Source organism: Oxyura jamaicensis, chromosome 1, assembly GCF_011077185.1.
Source record: "Oxyura jamaicensis isolate SHBP4307 breed ruddy duck chromosome 1, BPBGC_Ojam_1.0, whole genome shotgun sequence".
In the NCBI taxonomy this organism is placed as follows: Eukaryota; Metazoa; Chordata; class Aves; order Anseriformes; family Anatidae; genus Oxyura; species Oxyura jamaicensis.
This window is the reverse complement of record NC_048893.1, coordinates 62,433,934-62,459,530: the sequence shown is the minus strand read 5'-3', so window position 1 is coordinate 62,459,530 and position 25,597 is coordinate 62,433,934. Positions and strand designations below refer to the sequence as shown.

The 25,597-nt window shown below is 47.3% G+C and overlaps 1 protein-coding gene across 6 annotated transcripts in view; it reads right to left on the bottom strand.

The window, feature by feature from the left end:
• OVCH1 (ovochymase 1) overlaps nucleotides 1-19,817 on the bottom strand; it is a 39,076-nt gene extending 19,259 nt beyond the window's left edge. For 5 of the 6 annotated variants that reach the window (XM_035315443.1, XM_035315447.1, XM_035315448.1 and 2 more), the window contains exons 1-20: nucleotides 19,700-19,817; nucleotides 18,010-18,126; nucleotides 16,970-17,088; nucleotides 16,166-16,263; nucleotides 13,271-13,443; nucleotides 11,722-11,817; nucleotides 10,504-10,658; nucleotides 9,777-9,969; nucleotides 8,747-8,867; nucleotides 7,995-8,128; nucleotides 6,973-7,113; nucleotides 6,666-6,796; nucleotides 5,563-5,656; nucleotides 3,820-3,948; nucleotides 3,277-3,345; nucleotides 2,638-2,818; nucleotides 2,170-2,242; nucleotides 1,313-1,508; nucleotides 1,050-1,204; nucleotides 60-216 (exon numbers count right to left, since the gene is read on the bottom strand). In XM_035315443.1, coding sequence (XP_035171334.1) covers nucleotides 60-216; nucleotides 1,050-1,204; nucleotides 1,313-1,508; nucleotides 2,170-2,242; nucleotides 2,638-2,818; nucleotides 3,277-3,345; nucleotides 3,820-3,948; nucleotides 5,563-5,656; nucleotides 6,666-6,796; nucleotides 6,973-7,113; nucleotides 7,995-8,128; nucleotides 8,747-8,867; nucleotides 9,777-9,969; nucleotides 10,504-10,658; nucleotides 11,722-11,817; nucleotides 13,271-13,443; nucleotides 16,166-16,263; nucleotides 16,970-17,088; nucleotides 18,010-18,126; nucleotides 19,700-19,751 — 2,584 coding nt within the window. In that variant the 5' untranslated portion in view covers nucleotides 19,752-19,817. The remainder of the gene's footprint in view (nucleotides 1-59; nucleotides 217-1,049; nucleotides 1,205-1,312; nucleotides 1,509-2,169; nucleotides 2,243-2,637; nucleotides 2,819-3,276; nucleotides 3,346-3,819; nucleotides 3,949-5,562; nucleotides 5,657-6,665; nucleotides 6,797-6,972; nucleotides 7,114-7,994; nucleotides 8,129-8,746; nucleotides 8,868-9,776; nucleotides 9,970-10,503; nucleotides 10,659-11,721; nucleotides 11,818-13,270; nucleotides 13,444-16,165; nucleotides 16,264-16,969; nucleotides 17,089-18,009; nucleotides 18,127-19,699) is intronic. The other variant, XM_035315446.1, reaches the window with a different exon arrangement.
• Nucleotides 19,818-25,597: the final 5,780 nt, after the last annotated feature.

Genomic DNA, 25,597 nt, shown 5'->3' with positions numbered 1-25,597 from the left:
AAAATATTCCAAGCACATTGAGGAGTTATATTCAGATTGTTTAGACAAGAAAAACTCACCTTTCATTGTCAGTCTTATCCAGTCCAGGAAAATCCTCACCCTTGAGTAGACTCCTGGTTTCTTTGGACTGGCACAGCCAACACCCCAGCTGGCAACGCCATAAAGAATAAATGGTCCGTTATCCTTCTTGCAAACCAAGGGGCCACCAGAACCACCCTAGGAACCAAGACACAGGGGGATCTTGCAGTTCTCATCTGGCCTCTGCACTGCTGCAGCTGAGAGGAGAGCTGTCAAAGATCAGATTTGCCCAAGAAAAAAAAGTCTCTGTGCAAGAACAGGGCACACAGCTGCTGGCAGCTCAACCCTGGATCTGGAACAAAGACTGATTTAACGGCTTGCTTATTGGTGTGGAATAAAGACTGAGCACAGGCTAAAAACCAAGGAGCACTAGTCAATCATATTTTATGGTACGCATCATTTATCAGTCCACCATAAGACTGTGGTATTGAGCAGAACCTGCATTTTAGCTTGACAGTGCCTCAGTAAATTACTTTGCCTTTTATTTACTCAGCTGTTCTTACCAGCTTGCCTCATGATTTCAGGGAGATTAGTTAGTTCTCAGATGCTGCTCTGAACAAGCATTTTATAAAAAACAATAGAAATCACCATAGATCATCCTGAAGGACATGCCTTGAAAGGGGTTCCAAGCCAGCTAAAATTAGGAAGTAATTAGGAAGTATTCACTAAGAGGAAATGAGACTTGGAAAGTGCAGGGAAGAACATCCTCTCCTCCACAGGCATCTTGAACTTCACTGTCCAGACAAATACTAAAACCTATGGTCCCACTTCCAAGCAACACTGCACATTACATCTGCAGTACAGACTGACTGACTCTTGTTCACGTAAGTTGTGTCCACTACAGGAACAGCAGGTTGTTGGAGCTTAAGTCTTTGCAGTTCTCCTGTCCTCACTAGGCTCTTTCCCCAGATGGTCTACTAACACCCATACACAGATGCCCTCAAGAATGCTCACCTCTAGTTTTAACTCACCTGACAGGGGTCCTGGCCTCCCACAGAAACAAAGCCAGCACAAAGCATCCTAGCTGTGATCCCTCCAGGGTGACCAAAATAGTAATTCCTCTCACAGATTTCATTCTCAAGCACAGGCACTTGCATCTGCTGCAGTCGCTTAGCTTGGCTCCCATCTGCTTGGGAAATAAGTTCTAGGTAAGATCTGGGCAGAAGGATAAAACAAGAGATAGAAGTGTAGGTTCAGTCTATAATGGGCAACATGCAAAAATCAGAAGACCCACCTTCTTCAATGATCCCCCATGCAGATGCAGCGCAGAGGGAAGAGGAAGATAACGTCTCTGTGCTGTTGGGCAGACACACTGGCCTCACAGCAGCATTGTACTCCAGAGGGATGTCTAGCTGCACCAGGGCAATGTCATAGTCGTAGCTCACCATGTCAAAGTGGGGATGCACCACAATGGTTTTAATCTGTCTCACCTGTACCACATCAGAGGGATCAGGGCAAAGAAGGGACAAGCTGCCTTCTAACTGCATCCTGAAAGCATACTTGTAAAAGAAGAGGGCAAAAATCCCACAAGCAATGACCAAGCTAATGAAAAAGGTGCAAGGATTTTGAAGACAAATCCCCAGCTTCTCAGTTTTCCAGTCCTGAAGATTTCTGGGCTGTATTATTTAGACCTCCTGAGCCTACAGCAATGGCTGCTCCATTGCAGCAGATACAAGTCAGTAAGGTTATTACAGAAGACTAGTGTGAGTCACTTTTTTTCCACATCTATTTCGTCCTCCTCCCCATCAGGAAGAAAGAGTCAGCAACCATTTTATTGACAGATGTATTGCTCAGCACCGAGAGAGTAAGATATTGAGGACACTCATCTGCTAGATTTAAGTCTTTACTGCTAGTAATAAGAAGCACAAAAAAAAAAAAAAAAAAAATACTTCCACAAGCTGAAAGTTAGCTGAAAAAAAAAAAAAAACAAGTTACAGGAGTTCCTTTCTCATCCCTGAACGTGGGCTATGTACTGGTCTTTTTGTCTCACTGCCCAGACAGTTTTATTTGTGGACTTAGATCTGTTTTGAGAAATATGATAAGGGCAAATATATCAAAGTCAATATTTCTAATGGTATTGCTTGTTTTTACCTGTTCTGTTGACTCTCTCAGGGCTCTGTCATGGTCTCCTGCTGTCACAGTCCAGTGCAAGGGTTTATTGGATCTGTATAATGAAAGCAAACATATTGGAGCCACTTACAGCCATACAGCTTCCTTATTCAGCAGTCATACATCCCTTCTGGCTCTTCTCTAATTAGTCACTTATTCCCAGGACTGCTGAGCAAGAGCTTCTCACCCTGACAAATGCACTGCATCAGTTCTGGCTTTGCCACAGCTCTGATTGCAGCCAGTCCAATTAACTTTAACGAATCTCATAGGCAAGACCAAGTCATTGCCATCTCCCAAATCACTCATCACAGAGGAAGGGCAGAAGGGAAGCCTCACGGTAGACACAGAGGTGTGAGTATGATCTGCAGCTCTCCAGCCTAGAGGGGCAGGAGGAGCACACAGCACAGGGAGAGGAGCAGAGGTGGCTGGGGACCTGCTGGACACACTCACAGCTGCACGCAGTGGGCAGCTGTCAGGAGCCACGTGGGGCTGATGACAACTCCACTGCACTGGTAGTCTCCAAGGAAGTTCAGGGCAGCATGCCAGGGCCAGCAATGAGGACAGGCCTCCTCAGCCCCACTAATGCGCTTGAACAGCCACCAGGGAGTCACATGGGGAAGGCCACAGGTGTCTGCAAGAGCCAGAGAAGCGGTTGTAAGTTGGCAAGGAAGTTTTCTGTTTTCCTAGATAACCTCACAGAGTGGAAACAGCAAGGTCAAAGAAGCAGGAGAGAGCAAGTTTGTCTGCTCTGTCTGCAACGGGTGGGGGAAGGAAACACAGACAGATGGAAGCTGGAATCCTAAGGAGTTTAGTACTGCAGAGAGCAAACAAGGCTCAGGCACTGCAAGCAGGCCTCTCCCCCACCCTTTACCTCTGTATCCCAGCTACCTGCAGGAATTGCATGTGGCCAGAGAGAACATACTGTACATATGGGGAATGAGAGATGGTGCACCTCGCTTTCATTTTTTGTCCGTGGAAGTGGTGCACAACAGGGGACCCAAGGTCAGCAACTGCCTCACTGCAGAATCCTCATACATTAGAGGAAAGCTCCTCAGACCAGAGCAACTGAGCAGAACTTAGTTTCTTTACCTAAGGGGACATCCCTCAGGGGCAACACTGATGCAGTAGCTAATCCCGAATCTTCTCTTCCTGCCTCCTCTACAAGAGGGGAAATAAGAGTTAGCTCTTACTCAGATTAACAACTCTTGACTGTCCCCTCAAAAAAGGGCCCACTTGAAGGTGGATGTTATTCACCACCACCCCACACCACCCTCAAGCAACAGCTGGCACACGGACACAAAAGCAGGAAGCAGTAATAGCAGACTAGCCCCCAGGTTTAAGATTCTCTTCTATAATGAAATTTTCAAGGGGAATATTAGAATGACAAAATTAACAAGGCTGTTTGTTTCAGGCATCAGAACTTAGTCATCTCATTTCTCAGTGAAAAATGAGAAGAAAACCCTGCTTCATCTCCCTTATTCAGGAAAGGGGAATCTGCCACCAGTATCTATTATTTTTTAAAATTATTTTGACAGAATGCAGCAGGATTAGGCTAAAGAAATAGGCTTGACTATCTAAGAATAGATACAGATGATGCAGACATTGTTAGACGCAGCAGATCTCTCTACTAACCTAAAAGAACAAAGGTGAGCCGGGCTCTGAACCCTCTGAAGTTGTTCTCCCCATCACTTTCAAAATGCACCAGCATAGTATTTCCCAGACTCAGCACTGGTTTGGGAGTTGAGAATCCACAGAGATTAGCTGTGAGAAGGAACAAGAATGTATATTCTTAAGATTTTTAAATGTCATCCCTCAAGCACTTGTTGCTTTAGCTAATCTAGGTTTCTAGAAAACAAAAACCTTAAATATTCAGAGACTTCCTGAAGTTTTTGTTTTGATCAGAAGAGACACTTGCATGACAATGGTAGTCAGTAACATGCATAAGCAACAGCAGCCAGAATTAATCTCCTACAATCATGTTACAGATATGCAAAAATAATCCTAGCTTTCTCATGATGGAATTACAAGTAATCTTGAACAGACAGTGTGAATGCCCCCCACTCCACAAAGAAACCCCACTTGAGGGCTATTTGCCACTATTGTGGGGTACCAGCAGAATGGTCTATGTGTATAGCTTGAGAACCTAGAGAACAGCTACTAGAGTTTTCTTCCTCCTTTTGAGAGCACTCAGTTTGCATAGCATCTGGAAGTCCCATAGCTGCAGCTGGACAGGGAACCTGCACTCTATTCCAAAGGAGTTTTTTCCTGTAAGAATCCAAGTTTCCTATGGCAAAGCTATGCTGGAAGGCATACCTCAACTGAAATGAGTCAGGATGATGCTGAAAACTCTCCCCTGCAAGATTCCAGGTTTGACTTTGCCAGCCTTCTTCCTCGCATTTAAATACGCATATTTCCAGTGGAAACCAGATTTCTTTTCAATGGAACGTTAATACTTATTCACCACTCGGTAAACACATGCAAATTACTAAGTTACCACTACAAAATGGATGGGGACAAAACAGAAGCAGTTTGCCAAAGATTACTTTTCATCGGCGAACACGGGACAGTTTGAGCCTCTTACCCAGTTTATTTGGTATTTAAAAAAAGAGCACCATCTCCTCGTCACCTGTCTTCTGGCTCACATACAGGCCTATAAAGAGTTAACCAGAATCCAATTCAAATATCTTCACTTCTGAGCACCACATTGCTTTTCACCTTCATAGATATCATACTCTGCTAAAATGTGTGGTGCCTGTATTTTTTTTTTTAAAAAAAAAAGCCAGTGTTACAACATGCTTTAATTTAGTCCAAGCAAGAACATCTGGAAATACAGATGTTCAAGAAAAGAAAATTAAGAACACTTATTTCACTAAAGATTTTTATATTGATAAAACTGAAGCAGATTTGAAGTGAAGAATTAGAAAAAAAATTCCTTCTGAAAGCACTGGAAAGTGATGCCTCAGGTTAGCAATTTTTCATTAATGAAATCTCAACAAAATTAGCTGAATTCATAAAGAATTCATGTCCATTTCAGTGGAATTAGACACCAATAGACAGCCATGCTTTCACTCTGCCTTACTTTAAACATTTATCTTCTTAATGAATCTTACAGCAAAATTGCTCTTGCTCTCTTTTGGTAGAGATGCAGAGCAGAGATCTGATCCAGCAGCACACTTGTGTGCTCTGCTGGCTCTGCAGCAGGACATGAGCTATACTCCTGCACCCACCTCCACAACACCAGCCTTGGTTTCCTTGGAAATGCGTAGCCTCAACTAGAACATGGTATCTCCTGTGCCAGTGGTACACTTGGCCATGGTGGGCAAGACGGAAGCAACAGAGATTTTTTCTCATATGACACAGAGTATTCATGCTCACCCAGCTGGTTTTCCTCTTCTGCATCACTGTAAACAGTAACAGCATCGTAAATACAGCCTGGGCTAAGTTCAAGGGCAAAGTCTTCAAACTCCAGCTGCAAAGAGGACAAGCAAGAAGGAAACATCAGGAGTGGGGTAATAGCTGAAGCACTTAGCCTTTTTAACCTTGAGCTGGAGAAAGGTTATGCTTAGGAATTTGAGCATGGCTTTTCTTGTCAAACACTCTGCATCAAAACGGCCTGTGGGCCATCTTGGCATGATGATGCTGACTGCTCCCCCTTATGCAGGGCTACAGACAGGACTGCAGAGGATGGATCAGGCCTAAGCTTTGCCTTCAGGGATTTCTGCTGTTCTGTACTTTTGAAGGGTCAGTGTCCCACATGGAATGCCCTTTCAGAGCTTTTCCTTCAAGCATGGAGAGTGGGCGATTTTGTTGTTGTTTGGTTTGTTTTTAATCCATACCACAATTTCTCACAGTAACAGAGCAGTGGCAACCCAAAGAATAGGTTTTCATACCCTTGAGCATCACTGGGTTTAAAATAGTTTTCCGCCCCTTAGCCAAAGCAGCAGGGGAGGAAAGTTCCTGCTCTGAACAATGTAAGATGGCACTGTGGGACGAGCTCAGCTGGATGCTTGCTGCACACTAGGAGTGACATGCAGTAAAACTACAGAGATGCTGCTACTACAAGTGGGAACTATTACCACACAGCCTATGCACAACAAGAAGCAAACATCTTGGTATAGGGCTAAGGAGTAGCTTGGGGGTATTGACACTGCAGTGAGGAAAAAGCCAGCTGTTGTTTGCAACATGAGCTATATCTCCCTTTTACCCCCAGAATTCTATGGCAGACTTCAAGGTAAAGCTATGCAGAGATGGTATTGGTGCCTGCAGACCTGAAACACTTACAACAGTCACAGCAGCTCTGCACACAAGTTCAGAGGTGATGCCTAATTGACAAAATATGCCCTGCAAAGAGTCAGTGACCTGGAAACCTTACAATTTACAGTCTTCCGTGTCACAAATGTTCTGGCAGGATTTTATTGAATCACTCCTCTGAACTGTTCTCAGTGCAGAGGTTTAAGTGCAGTTTCTCCTTTTATTACCTTTACAGCATACTCTGCTGGAGCCTCAATGAGCCAGTGGCACTTGGTGTTCCTGGGATACAAGCCAGGGTAGTTTGCAGAATCAATCTTCCCCTCTTCCTCTAGCATTGCAACACTCCCACAGCCCGATCCTGCAACACAGAGAGGAAGGAGACAGCTTAGCAGCTGGGATTACACAGTGCTTTTAATAAACCCACACCAACAAGTTGATTTTTAATAAGGTTGCCAGGCTAGCTAAGGATAGCTTTTCATTTTAAAGGGGTCAGAAAGGAGAGGAGAGGAGTTTCTACAGTGTAGGCAAGGTCACCTGCTTCCGACTCCTTATGGACAGCTGTGAAGGTGATTTCAAACCCACGGCCAGCGTTGCTCCCATCAGAAACAAACGTAATGGTGGCCTGGTCTGACTCTATCAGCAGAGGGGCTGGGAACACGTTCCCGCAGACTTTGCCTGAGGGAGACAAGGATTTGGTGCTAAGCGTGAACAGAGCACACATTTATTCATGCAAATCTTGCAGTGATTCATTAACCTGGATCCCATTATGAATACCTCATCTCACACTGAATGGAGAGACTGTTCAGCCTTCATTACCTATAAATTATTTAGGGGCTGTGGAGAAAAACTGAAGAGATGGGACTTCATCCAAAACAACTGCATGAACAACCGAGTATTTCTAGAGGATGAATTGCAGGACTAGGGATGTTAGACTATTATTAGCACGTGGTCATTAGTACTAAGAGGGGAGAAGTAGTCAGTATTTACTTGAAATATTTATCAGCTCAGCACTAAGAGCACCTTACAAAGGGACAAGAGGTCCCTTCTGTTTTGGTCTCACCTCTACAGTTACTTGGTAATCGGTATGCTTGCTGTGCTATCTAACCAGTTTTGAAACAACAAACAGCCTTTCTGAGCTGCATCCCTAACACACTTGCTGGCAGTGCTAACGCATCAGAAAGTCACCTGGAGATGCAGCAGCCAAACAAGGCTAAACACTCAGTTTTCTCTGCTACCCATGGTCCATAGGGGTAAACGGGTATATAGGAGACAAGGCAGACTGGGCACAGAGAATTACATGTAGCTAGAAGACACTGTTGAGACACGTTAGCCCAACACACTACACGAGAAGCAAACAAATATGAACATGTCCCTCAGTCCCACCCATCCTGCTCCGTTTGTGGTCACCTCTGCCTTGTTAGATTCATAAAAAAAGGCTTCTCAAAAAGGCTAAAAAAAAGACTTCTCAAAGCCAGTTACATTTGCTGTTCTTCATGACAATGAATGAAAGAAATCACTCCCAGTTCCCCTCACTTCTCCAAGGCACCCAGACTTACTGATCAGCTCTCTTCTGCTTGAGTAGAGGGACACGTAGTCACGGTCACACCCAACTTGGTACTCTACATCTAACTTAGTGAAATATATCAGGATGATTTTCTCCTCTGGCACTGATATGTTCCAGGTGCACAAGCTAGAAGCAAGAAGAGTAAAGGCATGTGTCTGCACAGCTGAGCCTAGCCCTGGTCAGTCCCACCTTGGGCTGGAAACCTCCAGCAACGACTTCTCCTGCAAGTATGCGCCAGAAGCTGACAACCAAGGTCACCAACTCCACTTGGTAATGTTATTTTAATAAAAAACATCTGTTATCATATTATTATCATCTGAGAAGAGAGTTACCAATAGCAGAAGAGTGCCATGAATTTGTTTGGCACTAGGTGGACAGTGATCCTTCCTTACAGTAGTGACAGCTTTGTGTTGTGCTAATGGCACCACCAGCCCAGCTGATCTCATTTCTGAGCCTCTTGCAAGAGCTGAAAGCTTCTTTGTGTGAGCTGACATGGATATGGCTGATCCACAAAGGGCACGACAGATCTCTAGCCAGCCACAGCCATTTTGTGAGCACGGCTCAGACAGAATCTGTTACAAACAGATTTTGTGTCTTCCTCTCCTCGCAACATTACCCTGCCCAGCAAGCATAGCCGGGGCTTTGCATGGCAGGGAACACAGAGCTGCGGTGAGCTGGGCACTGCCAGCAGCAGTCAGTGCCTCTGAGCCCTGGGAAATGCTGCAGCGGGTGCCCAGCAGATACCTGTTGTCAGGGTAGTCATCCTCCGGGGACTGGGGGTACCGAACACGGCCGCTTTCTCCAAAGACCAGTGTACCTTGGGGACTGCACTGGTCTGGCATGGGAAGGGGGCTTGGCACAGCAGCTAGGGAGAGAAAAGCATCGTGGCACTATCAGCCCAGACACAGGCTATGGCACTGCAGTTCTTTCAAACCAGAAGCACTTGACAGAGTTGAAAGAAGCCTCAGAAGTTAAAGATTTCTTTCCCAAAATCCTACTGAAAAACCTCCAACACTTCAGGATTTGTGCTGCCAACACAGTGGGCCTGCATTCACTCACCGTAAGAGCTGACGTGCCTGCTCCAAGCTTATTTTTAATTAAGCACCGTTTTGTTCCATCCTTCATTTTCTATGGGCATTTGATCCATGTGGATCCCAATACCCCTGCTTTTCAGAGCCCTATGCAGCTGCTTTGTCGCCATGTGGCTTCTACTCCCTGCAGTTATTGTTCCCAATTAAAAGGCACATCCCCAGCTGCAGACAGCCCCCCTTTGAATGCACAACCATTAAGGATCCCTAGCAAAGCCATAATGGGTTGGGTATTAGTTAACACCAACACCTTGGCTTTGATGGCTGACAGAAATTACTCTATCTCCTTAATAACTTGCATGAGCACTGTAATCATCGGTACAGGAAGATACAAGCGGCCTGCAGGGAGCGTGTGCCCAGACCTATGCCTGGCTCTAAAAGGCACTTGTGATACGGCGCTACAATTGCTGCCCTCAATATAGCACACCTCTTCTCACATGTATTCAAAGTTGTGTGCGCTTAGGAGACAACCCCCATCGCTCCCATGGGACATTTCAGGAGCACAGGAGCAGCTCAGGTCTGGAGCTGGCTACTGCTCAAAGGGAGTTTAAAAACTGCTGTTGATGCATCATCAGCTGGAAACTAAAGAGAAGTGCTGTGGGTGGAGCAGCAGGACGACATGAATCCCTGTGCTGCTGAACAGATAGAAGAGGAAAGAGCCTTCTGGTACTCTTACCTATACCTACCTGCTACCATGTGCTGGGCAATGAAGTCCATGAGTGCAGCCACCCGGGAGAAGACACCTGGGGAGCCCCGGGCCGTGGCACTTCTCCTGCTGGCATCCCATCCTCTGGCACAACCGACCCCCCAGGACACCACGCCAGCCAGCGTCCAGGTGCCACCAGTCCTCAGACATGCAAGGGGCCCTCCAGAGTCACCCTGTTGGGGTGGAAAGGTGCCATTTTCCCTTGTGCTGGCAGCAGCAACCTGACAGTGTTGCATGACAAGTCAGCTTTATCACAGCAGCCAGCACAGCCCTGTTTGCTTCTTACCCAGAGGGGCTTGCATGTGCTCAGGGAAACCTCAAGGAAGAGGTGAGATCTGCCCTCTTTCCAGCTTCCTGGCAGCACTGCCAGGCTCCCTCAGTGGTGGCACTCTGGGATGTGGGTGAAGGTCCCCCCTGATTTCAGCAGGGTGGTGGCATTTGGATGCTGAGATGGAGCTCCTGCCTTTAGCAATGCACAGGGCAGGACCAGGCAAGACAGAAGCCTCATGCCCACTCCCCTACTCCCACCATCAGGAGATCCCTCCTGCCTTTGTTATCCTCAAGCTCCTTGGAAAGCCCTTGCTCAGCAGAGTGCTGACAGCACCATCAGTGCTGCTGCCTCCCTCTCTCCCCAGAGAAGGAGGAGGCTTGCAGATGGACAGGCTGGGCCTGCTGCCCAGCAGGAGCCTGGGCGGAGGAGCTCTTACCTTGCAGGCGTCCCTCCCGCCGTCGGGAAATCCTGCGCACAGCATGGAGCCCTGCACAGGCGGCAGGTCCATGGCCCTCAGCAGGGCGCTGCAGGTCGGGCTGTCGATGAGGGGCAGCTCCACCTCCTGCAGAACGGGAGCCAGTGCCCCAGCCCCTGTGGGAGCAACCAGGCCACGTCCAGCTGGGCAGCACCCTCATCCCCTGGGAGCTGTACCCATCCCTCCCCCAACACCCCGCACAAGCAGCCGGGGGTCCAGCACCGGTCACCCGCCTGGGTCAGTGATGTTCTGAAGCAGTTTGGGACCACCCAGCAGAGACACAGAGCTAGACAAGTAACATACTGGTGTGCCACCCACAAATGCAGAGAGGAGTGCCCCGCAACAGGCCTGGAGAAGGCCACTCATCAGATGGTCAGGCAATGAACATCGCTTTCTTCTCCCAGGTGCCCTACTACAAGGCTGGAGACTTTCAAGGGCCAGGGGAAAGCCCTCAGCTAGCTGCTAGCATGGCAGACCAGCCCTGGCAGAAAGACGGTGTGCTCTCTTCTGGGAGGGCTGCTAGGGAGTGGGGTGACAGGCACATCTCCTCTGTATCTCCTCTACTGTGGATGAGCCCCAAGCCACAGGGGATGTAGAAGCACAGCTGAGCAGGGGAGGGAAAGCAGCAGCTGCTTGCCTCAACTGTTTCACCACACCCTGGGCTCCTGAGAAGGGTTTCAGAAAAATCGTCACCAGGAGCATCTCCTGTACCTATATATTCAGGCATTTTCACCTCCATCAAAATCTACCAAAACTCAAGCAATTGCAGTTCCTTTGAGAGAACAGTTCTCTGATATCTGGAAGAGATGTGTAAAAGACAGCATATGTATTAAGTACAAAGGAACTATTCCCACTCCTGTAGCACCTTGTAAGGACAGTTCTGCTTGTGAGAGGCTCTAATAAACGTGCATGAATATGCACAGCAGCACTGCAGAGTGCAACCTTTGCTAATGAGCGCCAAGGTCCCATGCTGCAGGAAAATGCTGATCTGCACATCTCTACCAGGTGACGGTACTGACAAGCAGAGGAGCCCTGATGAGCAACAGAGTACTTTAATTCTCCACCTGACAGGAGTCACCTTTTCTTGCCTTGCTATTTCTGGAACAATAGATCTCCTTTCCCCTATTCACCACCCTTCCTTCCTGCAGCTGTGACCAAAGGACCTGCCAGTTTACTCACCCTCAGACACCTTGCCCCAGCCACTAGTCACACACAGCATCCCCACCTCGAAGTCTTCATCCCTGTGAGGGAGGCAGATTGGCTGGACCTCGTCCCCTGAGGAGGAAAGGGTGCACAGATGAGCACACGAACTCAGCACCTCCAGGAGCACATCTGGTTTACAGGTTTACATGAACAGCACCCTTCTTGTTGCACTATTTCATATTTTCCCCTTCCCCAAACACAGCAGTCACTCGTGGGTGTTTACAAACTAGACATACAAACTGAAGTTAATCCCGTGTAAATGACTTTGTACCGAGACAGGGCACATTCAGAAAGTTCAGGAAGGTAGCTAGCTACCACTGAATGTTAACTTCAGCAGAAGTGTATTTGGGAAGGGAACAAAAGAGGAAGAGGGGGAACAGCATGATAGGGAAGAATAGGGAAGAGGAAAGCATGTTACCTCTACATCAGTCTCGCACAGCATGAGAACAGGGCTGTGCCTGGGAAATTCTTTACACCATTCTCGTCCTTGAGGACCAGTGCTGATCAGTGTCAGAAAAGGAGCTATGAAGGCCATTAAAACTTGTTGGGCTCATCTCATTACAGTCCAGGCGCATATTGGCTAGTTTTTCTTTGTCATTAGTAGAGAAATGGATCATATGTCTCCTTGGCTGCCTTGAAGGGGCACTGGCAGTGTTCAGCCTTCAAAAGGGCTTGGCAGGGAGCCCTGACATTTCTTCAATGGTTGTCCATAGAGCTTGGATGATGTTGAGCCCAGTTCATGCCTACAGACACCAATTTAGCTGCAGTACAGGCACAGAGGCAGCCCTCAAAGCAGCCTTCCTCAGACTGACTGTCAGGATGCCTGAGCCCTGAAACAAATGGTTCTTGGGTCTTATTTCCTATATTCCTGTCATTACAGGCAAAACATGAGACTACCAGCATCCGAGCCAGTGATCTGAGAAGTGACGGAAGGTTATTTTATGTTGGCTGATCTGCCATCTGATGGTCACAGTCAGGCATGGCCAGTTGGCTGTAACTCAGCAGAGCTCTATATAATAGCTCAGGGGACTGCTTTTGAAAAGCATAGGAAGGGAGGTTTGCACTACTTTCCTAACACTGAGGCCCTAAAATTATCTCCAGAGGCTTTGCCTTTGCCTGCAGAAGTGTTTAAAGCAAGCAGGTTTTAATCCAACCTGCATCTCAGCGGGCAGGATCCTCACAGCCCACTGCCAATAAACAGCCAAGGGTCACAGCCAAGAGAAAGCTGACGGCTTTCCAGCAGCTGACCAAGATCCAGCATCAGCACAGCAGGGCTGAAGGAAACAGCACTGGCACCATTTGTATGAAGGGAGCACAAAGGCACAGGGCAACCTGGTGCACAAGGAAGACATGGGGATATTCAGGGCACAGACCCTGATCCAAGGGGCAAACTTCATGACAATCACTCAGAGTCCCTTCAGATTAGACTAGAGTTAATCTGATTGTGTTACTTTGAGAATTAAAGGCAAAACCAAGGGGATTTTCACCCCACTAAGAACCCTCCACCCCTTGAGCTTCCACTTACCAAAGAGGGCTGGGTGCTGCAGGCGCAGCACAGCCACATCGCAGTCCATGTAGTGCAGCCGGTTGAACTCAGGGTGGATGAACACGTGCAAGACAGGGATGCTCTGCTCCTGCCTGTCCACCTGCCAGAGGTGGTGTTCCCCCACTGTCACCACCAGGCTCTTCAGGAGTTTCCTGATAGGAAAACAGCGCCAACATAATGCGGGAGAGTGCTACTGTCACACTGCAAAGTATTTCCTGCAAGGCCCCATTTGGGCATGGGAGCTACAACCCTGTGTTCCTGCACTGGGAGCTAGGCTTCCAGCTGGGCTGCCTTCGCTTCAGCAGCCACACAGGATTCACTGATCTCCAGTTGGAAAAGCTGGACTTTTAAATGGATGAACAGGCTTGTTTCATCTGTTACCATCAAGCCACTGTTCATACCCAGCCAGCACAGAGCTGCCAGAAGGTGTCCCAGCAGATTCCACTGCAGCCAGCCTGGATGGGAAAAAGGACAGTATCTGCTGCCTTGGGCCTCACCCAACCTCTCCACTGGTTTCAGCCCTGAAACACAAAGCACAGCCCTTGTTACCTGCAGCCCAGGATCCTAAAGGCACATGAGGAGCCTCAGAAGCAATGGAAACTGAATGCCAGAGAAATTTGGCCCCATAAATCCTCCGTCCTAGTTTTGTTACCAGTGCATTCAGGAGATGAGCAGAGGCAGATATTTAAAAGCTCTCTGATGTTTTCAGGCAGCTACACATGGATTAAATTAATGCTAGAAAAGTGTATGCTCATTACAGTTTCCTGCATATTTTATAAGCAATATATTGTCACAGTTAAACCTAGAGCAATCAGCTCCAGCATAGTCAAAGCTATTCCCTACACCTTTTAGCAATTAGGTAGTTATGCTATCGGTGCTGTCACACCCAATAACTAGAGGGACAGAGAAATTGCACCTCTGGGTACTACAGCAAGCACACTGGAAAGCTGCAGGGTGGTACAGTACCACACTTGATGGGACACATGAACTGGGCTCACAGATCTGGCAGCGGGCACCATGAGGAATACCCACTGGAGCCACACAACTCATCTTTGTTTCAGATGCCAGCATCTCTCATTACAAACTCACAGTGCAGGGTACAACACAGCAGCAAGCTTGTCTTGAGATCTTTGCAATTAGGACTGATTAAAAGGTCTTCCTGCTCTACTGAAACAGGACAAAACTCAGACCTAGACTGACTGCCTCTTTTCTCCAGCCTACATTCACCTGGGAGTCCAAACAACCTTGTGCTCAGACAAGAGCTTTGAAGCCTATTTATTACTGATTTATAGTAGTTTTGTGGGTTTTTTGAACCACCTGCCCTCAATCTCTTCTACAATCTCCATGGCATTGTAGCCCATCATGAAAGTCTGACTGCTGTGAATTACACCGTGCTATTTCAGCCACACAGCCCTCAGAGGTGGCAAATCCAGGCAGCCTGGCAAGTATACACATTACAGCTGCCTGCCTTCAAGTGTGGCACCAAGCCTTCAGAATCAAAGCATTGGGGGAATTAGTGGGTGGAGGTGTTCAGTGCAAGTCTTTACTTCAGTGTTTTCCCGTAAATTAAGATATCTATATTTTCACCTAGGGAAACCCTTCCTCTCATTTTCTAATCACTTCCAGACATAAGCAAGCTGAGCTGTGTCAGTGGGTTCGTTAATGTCCAGAGACTGATTACTGAAACTGGAAAGTTGCTGCATTTCCCAGCAATTTCTGGCACCCAGAATTGCCTGGCAGTGCAAATCCCACAGTAGATGGGAACACAGGAACAGCATTAGCAGCATAATTGTTGAGAGTAGAAACACCATCTAGTTTCTCACTGCATGTAGGAACAAGCAGGTGTCTTGTTATCAAGGTTAATCTTGCCCATTAAAATTTTTATACCACAGCAACTTTGTCATCATTCAATATCAGTCCTCAGAAGTGATGCTGAAGTTCAGCAAGAAACAGCTGTGAAACTGACTGGCCTGCCACTGCAGTATAATGGATTATAAAAAGGCTGGCAAAAGTGTCACGTATCATTGTCCCTGCCCATTAAGAGGTCTTTGCATTAGAAGTACAGGAGCCAGTGACTGCTATGAGAAATAGGACAGATGCCAGGGCTGCTTTTACCAGGAAGCTTCACTGCTGCTCCTTCTGCCTCAGAAATGCTTCTCTGGATGCTTGCTTAGGCCAGCAGAGTCTTTTAGAGACAAATCAGCAATACAGGCATTTAAGAAGAATTGTGGTGACACAGATCTCCCACACCCTGATGTGCCCCAAGGCTGCCCACACCTCACAGAGCTCCCAAGTACAGAAATGGTCCGGGGAGCAGGGACAGGACCCAGGGGACAACTTTCCTGTCCTTCTGCAGAGGACAGACAACAGCATTTTCCAAAGCACTGACATCTGTGAAGGGAGGGCACCATGGTAGCACAGGGAATTACTCCACAGCAGGCCCAGTAAGGTCACTCTGACACTGTGCTGCGGTGACATGCACAGGAGTCACAGCACTAAAAACTTTTGGCTACTCTTTGTTTTTTCCCCACACAAATACATAGTATTTGCACTGAATTTTACACCTGAATTTCAGTTGCAAACTCCCTGTGCTGGGGAGCCCTCTCCTCAGGCTCTGGGGACAAGCATGCAGAGACCCACTGAGAGGAAACAGGGTGCTGGGGGTCACACAAATCACTCACAGGCCCATGGCCCCATAGCGACACACCCCATGGAGCCATGGCAGAGCATGCCCCCTCCCAGACCCACAGGTGTCTCTTCTTCCCTTCCTGACCAGCAGGCCACACACCTGGGCCCAGGAATCCTCTCACTGTCACAACAGGAGAGCAGGTTGTGAGGTATTTCAGGAGTAAGAGTCAGGACAGGGGGACTTACTGCTCCAGGTTGACCACGCAGTGAGCAGCAGTAATAACCACATCTTCTCGGACCAGACTGCCGCCACAGATATGAAAACGGCCCAGTTTGAGGGACACCTTCAAAGAAAGGGTCAGATATGTTTTAGATGAGGTGACTCCTGTTTCTTACCAAAATGAGGTCAAAGATCAGCCCAGCCCAGAGAAGCCATTTCCAAGCCATCGCTGACCTGAGGCCTTCAGCTCCAGCCGTATCTGAGGTGAACAAAACCCCAGAGCACCCCAAAACAAAGCAGATGGGGCAGAGGTCCCCCTCTTCTTTCTTACTGCTGCAAGAGCATCCCCAGAGTGGGACCTCTGCCCCATCTGCACTCTGCTCTCTCCCTGTGCCACTCCTCTCCTCCTAAAGGGCTTTACTACCCTTCACACTACTATCTGCATACATTTCCAAGCTGCTGCATGCGTAGGAACTGGTTTTGGGGAAGAGGGAGGTGATAAATACTGACTTTCCTCTGTAGCAAGGCACCAGAGGAGTGTCTGTTCATCCTGCCTGCCTTTGCAAACTCTGTACCATAAAACCCATCAGACCCACAAAAGCTCTGCAGCTGCATCAGCTCACACCAGCCTTTTCTTAACCACTAGATCGGCTCATTCTTCCTCACTTCTATAGGCAAACAGCCTGAAAAAGCAGGCAAGAGGGATTTTTTTAGTGCAGCTTCCACTCCTGAGCAAGCAGTGTTCAATGACTTGAGGAGGAAAGAAAGCTTACTCCTGCTTCTCCTCCCCCTTCCCCATGAAGGAACAGGAAATGCACTGCCACTCAGACCTGCCAGGGCTGTCCCCCAGGGACCGTCTCTCTTCCTCCAACAATTCGAGAGAAGAACCCCAGCGGAAGAACATCCTCCGGGCTCTCCAGATCAATGGGACGAAGTCCACATTTCAGACCTGCAGTGAGGACAGAAACAAGAGTGCTTTGCAGTGAGGCAGCCCCCACATGCTCAATTGTATCACCTCAAACGCTTCTGGCATGTGGGGAATTAGCAAGGGACAAATCCCAGGTGTCACAGTTTTTTTGACTCCAACCTAAGCTTCAAGATGAAGGCAATTTTATGGAGGTAAATGAAAACACACAAACTGCATATCTTGGTGAGAAGCTGACGTGTGCAAAACTGAGGTATCCCGTGAGTTGCTTTCACAACGTATGTGCAGCCATAAAATAGCAAATTTAGATTTCATCCAGTAGTCTAGTTATGCTTAACAAAAATGCAACTGGGACTTATATTTTTTAAGTAACAAGTGCAACAGATTATAATGATGCTTCCTGACTTTATTCAAAGCTTATTATTTTAAAGCTTCCATATCTAAGCAGTGCCCTGCAGTGCTTAACCAGAGCAACTAAAGACATCATGAAAGATCTCGTCTCTGAATCAAGCTGGCCAAGTGCTCAGTCTTGGCTTCTGCCTGAAGCACATTGCAAGGAGACAAAGCTTTCTCACGTTGCTTTTGGCACCCATTGTGCCTTAGAAATGTGGACAAGGAGCCCAGGGAAAGTTTGACTTAGAGCTGAGGCCAGCCAGGGATGGCTGGGTCTGATTAAGTTTTAGATGCTTCATTGAACTGTGCAGTTGGAGATAGATGTGTGGCAATCCGTTATGGTTCCTGGGAAGAAGCATAAAGGGGGGAAAAAAACAGCACTCCTCACCCAGCTGGCTGTAACGTGCACGCTGCCCAGCCCACCAGCTGGGTGGAGGAGGATGGGGAGCACTCCTCCCTTGCAGGACATGGTCATCACAGCACAGGTCACACCAGGGGGCCACCACAGGCACATGGGGCACAAAAAGTTGAACTGACTGTAAATGTTTGTACCTGAGGTCTGCTGCTGCAGGCTGGGTGGTTTTGGAAGAGGGATAGCTTCAGGCTTCTGGCTCCTTTGCTGAGGAGGGGATGGCAGCTCTTCCTCCACACCCTTCACCTGGCCTGTGTCTGCACCAGCCAAAAATCACACTGTGGATCGCTCCCATCCCATGTGTTTCTTGTGGTAACAGGCCAATAGGAGGGGTCCCCTGCCCCTCCCAGGCCAGGATACAAGTTCCTTTCTCAGACATTCAAACATAAGCAACATAATGTTCCTTATTTTGAAGGAATTTGCACCATGTTTGCCCTGGAAAGAGCCTGGGGTAACTCCCTGGAGTCACCAGCAGACTGGATCCAAAGTGTCACTACCTACCACACCACCACCCCTCCAGCCCTACCTCCCTTTTGCTTTGGCCATGTGTCCTCTACATAGTCTTGAAGGCTACTTACTTAACCTTCCCACCACGGTAGCAGGCACTAGAGAGCCCACCAAGCTCTCACACCACCGTGTCTGAGTACCAGTGAACCAAGGAGCCCATGTCTTCTTCCTCTGCCCCCACAGCCACCTCAGTGGCACCATGAGGCTGTGGTGATCCTCACACAACTCCTGCTGCATCACAGATCTGGAGGGGCTTGGAACTCCCTGCTGCTGCATCCAGCCCAGCCTCTCTCCCCCTGCCTTTTTATACAACATTTTATTGTATTCCCATGTCACTTCCCAACCTCCACAGTTGGCCTGAGAGCATTTATTACCAGAGAAAGCTCAGTCACAAAATCAGATACAATTTTCTAAGCCATTGACCTGGACCAAGCTCTCCCTAGCCCCTGCTGTTGACTGGGTTTCCCAACAAGAGACTGTGGTGATTATTGCTATAGCAGCAAGACTACTGCTGAAGTAGAAAATAATAGACTTTATCAGGGAGGTAAATGATGGAGAAAACACGGTTCCCTTGGATCGGGGGGGGGGGGGGGGAGGGGCAGGGAACAACATTAGCAACAGAAGGACCAGCATCACACTGGACCAGGATGGGAGGAATGGCAGTTAGCTCATTTTCCTATTTCTTGCTCCAGCTGGGCAGATCTTTTTAGCACTAGCTTCATTACTAGGAGCAAATTACTTGAAGATCACCATTTATCTGCCCAACATGACCCCCTTCGCAGCCTGCCCTATGCTTATTTTCCCCTCTTACCTAAAAGCATTCATGAAATATTTTTTTATAAGTGGAAGCAGACAAGGAGATATAAATATGCTAGCCACTCCACAAGAACAGCTAAGAAGGGTTTGAGAACATGCTGCTGTTTTATCACTCTCCTAGACACTTCTCTGAACAGACTGCCCCAGGGCCACCAGTTAGCAAACTCAGCAGGACCAAGCTATTGCTCTTCCGTTCCCAGAGTCAAAGGGCCACACCACAGCTGAGCAGCCTGCATGGGGAAAGGTTCCCCCTGCTGCAGCAGCCAGAAGGACGACCACAGCAAACACCACCTAGATGTAGAGGGTAAGAAAGGCTTCCAGTCCCAGCAGGCCAAAGCCATTAACCAGAGGTGAGCACACCAAGCTCCATGAGGGCTTATGGAAATTGACTGGGTACATTCACTTTTTTGGTACAAGAGCACGTCACTGTGGGTCTCACTGCTCTAGCCCCACACTGTGGCAGACCCCCCCGCAGTCCCTGTCTCCCAGCCTATGCACAGGACTCACCACACTGAGCAAGAAATGCCACCAGCAGCAAAAGGAGCCCTGTTCCCACCATGGCCCAGGGAAGTGCCTTGAGCCCAGGCTGTGCTCTACCACACACCAGACAACCAGCTCTCCCCCTCCCCACCTTAACAAGCCCCTATAATAGCTGAGGAGGCCAATCAGTTTTGGCAGGTGAGGCTGCAAACCAGCTGGGTTTGGAGGCTCTCCAGCTATGTCTCACTGGAGGTCACCAGCTCCCTGGGCTCTCCTGTTTGTGGTGGGCCACCAGGGACAGTGTCAGGGTCCAACATCTCCCTCACCATCATCACCAGCCCTGGAGTTGCCTCAGCCCTTGCAGTTTGAAGCAAGCCTCTCCTGGTTTTGCAGGGGACAGTTTGTACAGGCAAGGGTGGTACAGCCAGGATCCTCGCCCCATGGGCTCCCTGCCTCCCTGCCCAGGCCGGACGGGAAGAGCGCACCCACGGGGCCAAGCAGAGCAGTGCGGAGTGTCAGGAGATGTGGGGCTGATGGCTGTGTTTGTAAGGCATGGTGGTGTGTTTGCCTCTCCCAACCCAGAGGGCATCAAGCAAGCTGTCTGAAACAACCAGCAGCTTCTTGTCTTTGAAGCAATGCATGGGGCTTACAGAGAGGCTTCAGGTAGCTGCTGTAAGCATGAAACCTGATCTTTTTTACAGGGAGAACCACTATCCACATGCTGTAAGAGCAAACAAGGCACAGAGATGCCTTTTATTCTTGGGCCCGGAACTGCAGAGCATCCGAGTGCCGTGGTGCCTCCACCACGCAGGGCCCCAGGGTCACCCACAGCACTACGAGTGTCTCCAGCCTGCCACAGGAGCTGCTGAACAGTCTGTGGGCTGCACAGCCCTGCCTGCCCTACTGTCCCCACAGGGCACTGCCTGCCCTGCATGCCAGTGGGCAGCAGGAGCCTCCCCTCCTCAGGCAGTAAAAGTGATGGGCAACTATTTCTGCAAGCAGCAGAGGAAGATGTTATCACCATGCTGTATTCCTTGTTCTTCTGGAGAGAGACAATCCATACGGTGCTCCGCGGGGGAGGATCAGGGCTGTGAGCTGGTGGAACATCTCATTTCTGCAGCATAACAAGCATCCACCTGAACAAAGGAGAACCTGGGCAGGGGGGCAGTGGGTAGCAAGCTCTGTTATAAAATCCTGCACTGCCTAGATGTGGGAGAACCCCAGGGTGTACAGGCTGTCTTCAAAGTGAGCGTGCGATTCCTCTTCATGGTACAGAGGGTTTTGCAAACACCAGGAGGTCAGGACACACTATGGCTTGTGGTCAGGGCTTTCAATTTTCTTCCTGGTCCATTTCCAACAGATGTGTTCCTCAACATCATGTATCCCCTGAGAGAACCCAAGCCCCGGGGGAAGCATGCAGGAGCACCTGGGGACATCTGCCAGGAAGAAGGGAATTAGAACAAAATGAGTTTCTTTTTCCTGTTCTTTTTTTTTTCTTTCTTTCTTTCTCTTTACAGTTTACAGGCTTAAGTTTGAAACATTTCTGACAGATTTATAAAGCCCAACACGAAGAGCTTATGTGAGCATTACAAGTCCAAGTCATCAGGACAATGTGCAAGCAACAACCCCAATCTTTTCCCATGGCTCCAAAAAATGGTCAGGCTCCAAAAAATGCTTGCTCTAATGATTTTATATGGCCAGACTCCGATGCACGCGCTGTATAGTTTCTCCTATGTGAGCAATCAGTTGGACACCCTGAGGAGTAAAATGTAAGGCAACAGGAATAAGAAGCTTAGGCCTTTTCACCTCCAGAAGAACTTACGGCTGGTCCTAAGGACCAGACTGACCTCACAGCCAACAGAATAAAACCAGACACGCCACATACTTTTCTAACTTTTTATATAAAATAGACATTTACATACATTTTCTTTTGCAAAGACTTCAAGCATAACTCCTTTATGTGAAATCTAGCCATAAATCCCACAGTGAAAAAAGCAAAGACTTTGCAAATTCCTGTACCACTGACATACATCCAGCTGCTGCTAAGTGTGAATTTATTTTTAAAAGATTTGTAATCCGTGGGCTGTTTTCTTAATTTTTAAAAAGATATGCACAACTGATTTAAAAAATTAGATACAGAAATAAGAACCATATGAACAACAGCCAATGCAAACAACTCCCACATGATAGGAACACGCGGCGTGACATCCACTTCAGGCAGAGATTTCTACAGTAACACAGTTGTGGAAGCCGTAACTTTTACAGAGGATACCACCGGGGGGATTTTCCAGAAGAAAAATTTCAGCAAGTCAGTACAAACATGGCAATGAGCTTTTGCACAAAGTTATTGAGATTATCTGAAGCAACTTTGCCACACTGAAACACTAGTGAATGCCAAGCACATTTTCCTTTTTTTTTTTCCTTTTTTTATTTTTATTTTTATTTTGTATGTGTATATATATAGTTTTGCTGCTGCTGCTGGGTTTAAATGTACATGAAAACAAAATGGTGCATTTTGAAATTGCTGCATGAGACTGAAAGTTGGTGAAAAAAAAACTCGGAAGAGCTATTTTTTCCAAAGATTGTACATAATTTCGATATGTGAAAAATTGAAACTGAGCACTTGGTCAATTTAATGCACATACAGTTTTAGGAGACTTAAGCACATACCAGTTGTTTCGCTGGTCTGGAGGACAAATGGGGCAAAAAATCGTACACTTATATTCTAAATGGCCTAATCATTAAAATTGGAATGACAATTACCTTCCTTAACCAAATATTTTACACCATCTTTGCCCTGGTTTCCGTAACTTTTGAGAGCTTGAGATGCATTTTTAAATAGTGTAAAGGGTGTCCAGTCTCCCCTGCAAGTTAGGCTCTTTATTTTGCATTTTTTGACTTAGACTTTTTACACCCACGTGCATGCACACACACCCCGTCCTCATTGAGGTCCCTGGAATGAAGGTCGTTTTCACTGCTGCATTCACTTACTGTTTGACCAAGACAAGTTGCCTGTACATTTTTAGGAAAATCTAGTCCAAGCAGCTTATGACAGATAGAAAATACACCCAACCCCACCCCGCATCATTTATCCTGAGGGATAGAAAAGGAATGGAAGAAAAGAATGCTGGACCTTAAATAAGCCATAAAAATAAAACAAAATCCATCAGCTGAAAATGTTATTCATGGGGAAAGGAAAAAGCAACACAATTACTATGTTTTTCATTTAGGATTAAAATGCACAGTGAGTACACAGGAGCCCTGTCTAACCAATTTTGAGTTAATTCTCCACTTTAATATTGGTGAGCACTGAAGTTTAGCCAATGCAGCTTACACAGAGAATGAACTCTCCTCCGCTATGGAAAGCTTCAGCCGTTTATTAATTTGTAATCTTTGCTAACCATGCAGTGCAGTTGGCAGAAAACAACGTATTTATAATTGATTATTTTATGAGCCACGCAATGCTAGAGGAAGAGGATATTTCCTATGATTAATTTGGATAATATCCAGTTTATCACAAGGTAAGTTGCTCTATTTATCTTTCACAATAGCATTCTGTTTTGGTGGAGCTAACCCATTTCATATTATATTCCATTGCTCTGCTTTACCTACGATAAATCTTCCACAAGATTAACGTCCTGAACAAACACAGCATTTTAGCACAGAAACCAGTGAGACAGGGAGTCAGATCAAAACTTCACAAAGGTTTAACTGCTTTGGTAGCTCATGGCCTGCATCATTCTCCAAACACTCCGCCAACTCACAGACCATCATCCTGCATAGATGGGGTATAAAGTGCTGGTTCAGGAACACAGGGTTCATTAATGAGAACTCCTCTCTCCATAACTACCATAAACCCAGCTCAAAAATGTGGAGAGTCAGCCTTTCATCATATAAACGTAACCCAGTTCAGCTGGGATTATCCTACATGGATTCATTACCAGCCTATTTCAGGAGAGTGGATGAATGTATGACATGCCTTCCAACGAAACTGCGTTCCTCACTGGAAGGATGGTATCATCTTTCTACATTATTCTGCAAGTAAGACAGTGTTACAAAAATGGTAATCCTTTCCCAGGATCTGGGAGGGGGCACCCAAAGCTTGATCATACTTTTACACACGTGCCAGGTTTCAGAGGCCAAGATGGCTTTGATCGGATTCTAGGACGAGAACGAGACAATCATTTGTACCAGGTCTCTCAGGAAAGACAAACGAAGCTTTAAGCCAAACTTGAGAAGACAAAACCAACTCACCCCCCCCTCACAAACCATTGCTATAAAAAATACAACTTCTTTTATATTTGAAAAAATATGTGTCATCGGCCACGATTTAAAGTCACACTACTGTGTGGCTTGTAGAATATATAGTATTTAATATATCTTTATGAGACAAACTTTATAGCTGATATACTTTTTAAATGAGACGTATCTCCCCTAACCACACAGCATCCCACAGGGCTCTGCTGGTGGGACCCGTCTCCTCCTGGCCAGTCCGGCAGCGTCTGGGCTGTGCAAAGCTACTCCATGCAAGGCACCCTGTGGAGCACGTGCACTGGGAACCTGCAGAAATATTTATGTCAGTAAGCCTATGGCTTTAAAAGTTGTGCAACAAGAGAAGAGCTGCTGATCCAGCCCCAGGCGCTCAAACCTAGGCAAAGGAAAGTAGGCAGCTGAACAGAGAAGGGAAAATCCACCAGGAGAAGAACTGCCTTGGACCCAGCTGCTCCCTTGGAATTAAAGAAGCTGGCTTGAAGAGAAAAAGCCCAGAAATCTGTAAGCACCTTCCCCCACCAAAGGTCTCTCCCTCCCATGAACCTGAGAAGATGGCCTCTGTCCAGCTGCAGGCACTGGCTGATCTCCTTGGCCTTGGCTGGGAGGACTGGTACCCCACAAGTCCAGCCTCACCATGGCTCCAGCTGGCACCCAGGCTCTGGCAGAGGAGATGCCTTTTCCAGCCTGGACTCCCTCGCAGCACCAAACACAGCTGCTGTATGTCCAAAATTTGACCAACAGCAGCAGCAAGACAACAAGTTTTTTAAATGAAGCCAGCGGAGCCCCCAGCGCAGTGAATTGATTTGGAGCTTGCCAAGGTGCCATGGCCAGCACCCACTAAACCTGGGCGCCACATGGGTCACTGCCACGTGGGCTTTTCCTGACAGACATGCCGCAAGGCATTGCGTTCTTGATCTGAACTCTCTGACTAGTAACACCAAACCCTGGGCTGCTCTTCTGCAGGGACTGGGCACAGCAAGTGTTACAGCAGTTGCCTGCTGAAGGGGAACCAACTGATGACCTACCCTGATGTCCAAGCGCAAAGAAAGAGGCACCAAGCACAACCCCACCAATCGTTCACACTTTCTGTGAACAGGTACAAACCCTGGTGGAAACACCAGAAGTGCTGTTACGCTGATGAGTTTGGTCCAACGTGCTCCACAGCCATTTGCTTTAGAAATATCACTGGGGGAATTATGCAAGCACACCTTCGTGCTGCTGCATTTTTCTAACTTCAGAAAATACAAGTCCCAATGGCCAGCCATGTGGCCAGCTGTGAATGATACTGCCCAATTCGTATAAACCAGAGACAATATATTATTTATTTGCCTATAAGTTAAATAAATAAAGCTCAAAAATAAAAGCCCCAATTCTGAAGAGAACTTGTTTTCCCACTTTGTTTTTTTAAAAATATAGATTTATGACTGATCAGCTATAGCTCATTTTCTGTATCTTTTGTGGGAGGGGGTGAGAACACTTTGACGAAGTGTTTTGTCAGTGTTATCACCATGAGTGGGCTTGGTCCCTGCACACCCATAAAAACCTCCTTAGTACCTTACCAGCCTACCAAATCATCCCTAATCTCTCTGTAGCTTTACTTTACCTCCTACACCAATCAGGTTAGTTATTTTTTTTTGTCTTGTTTGGTTTTTA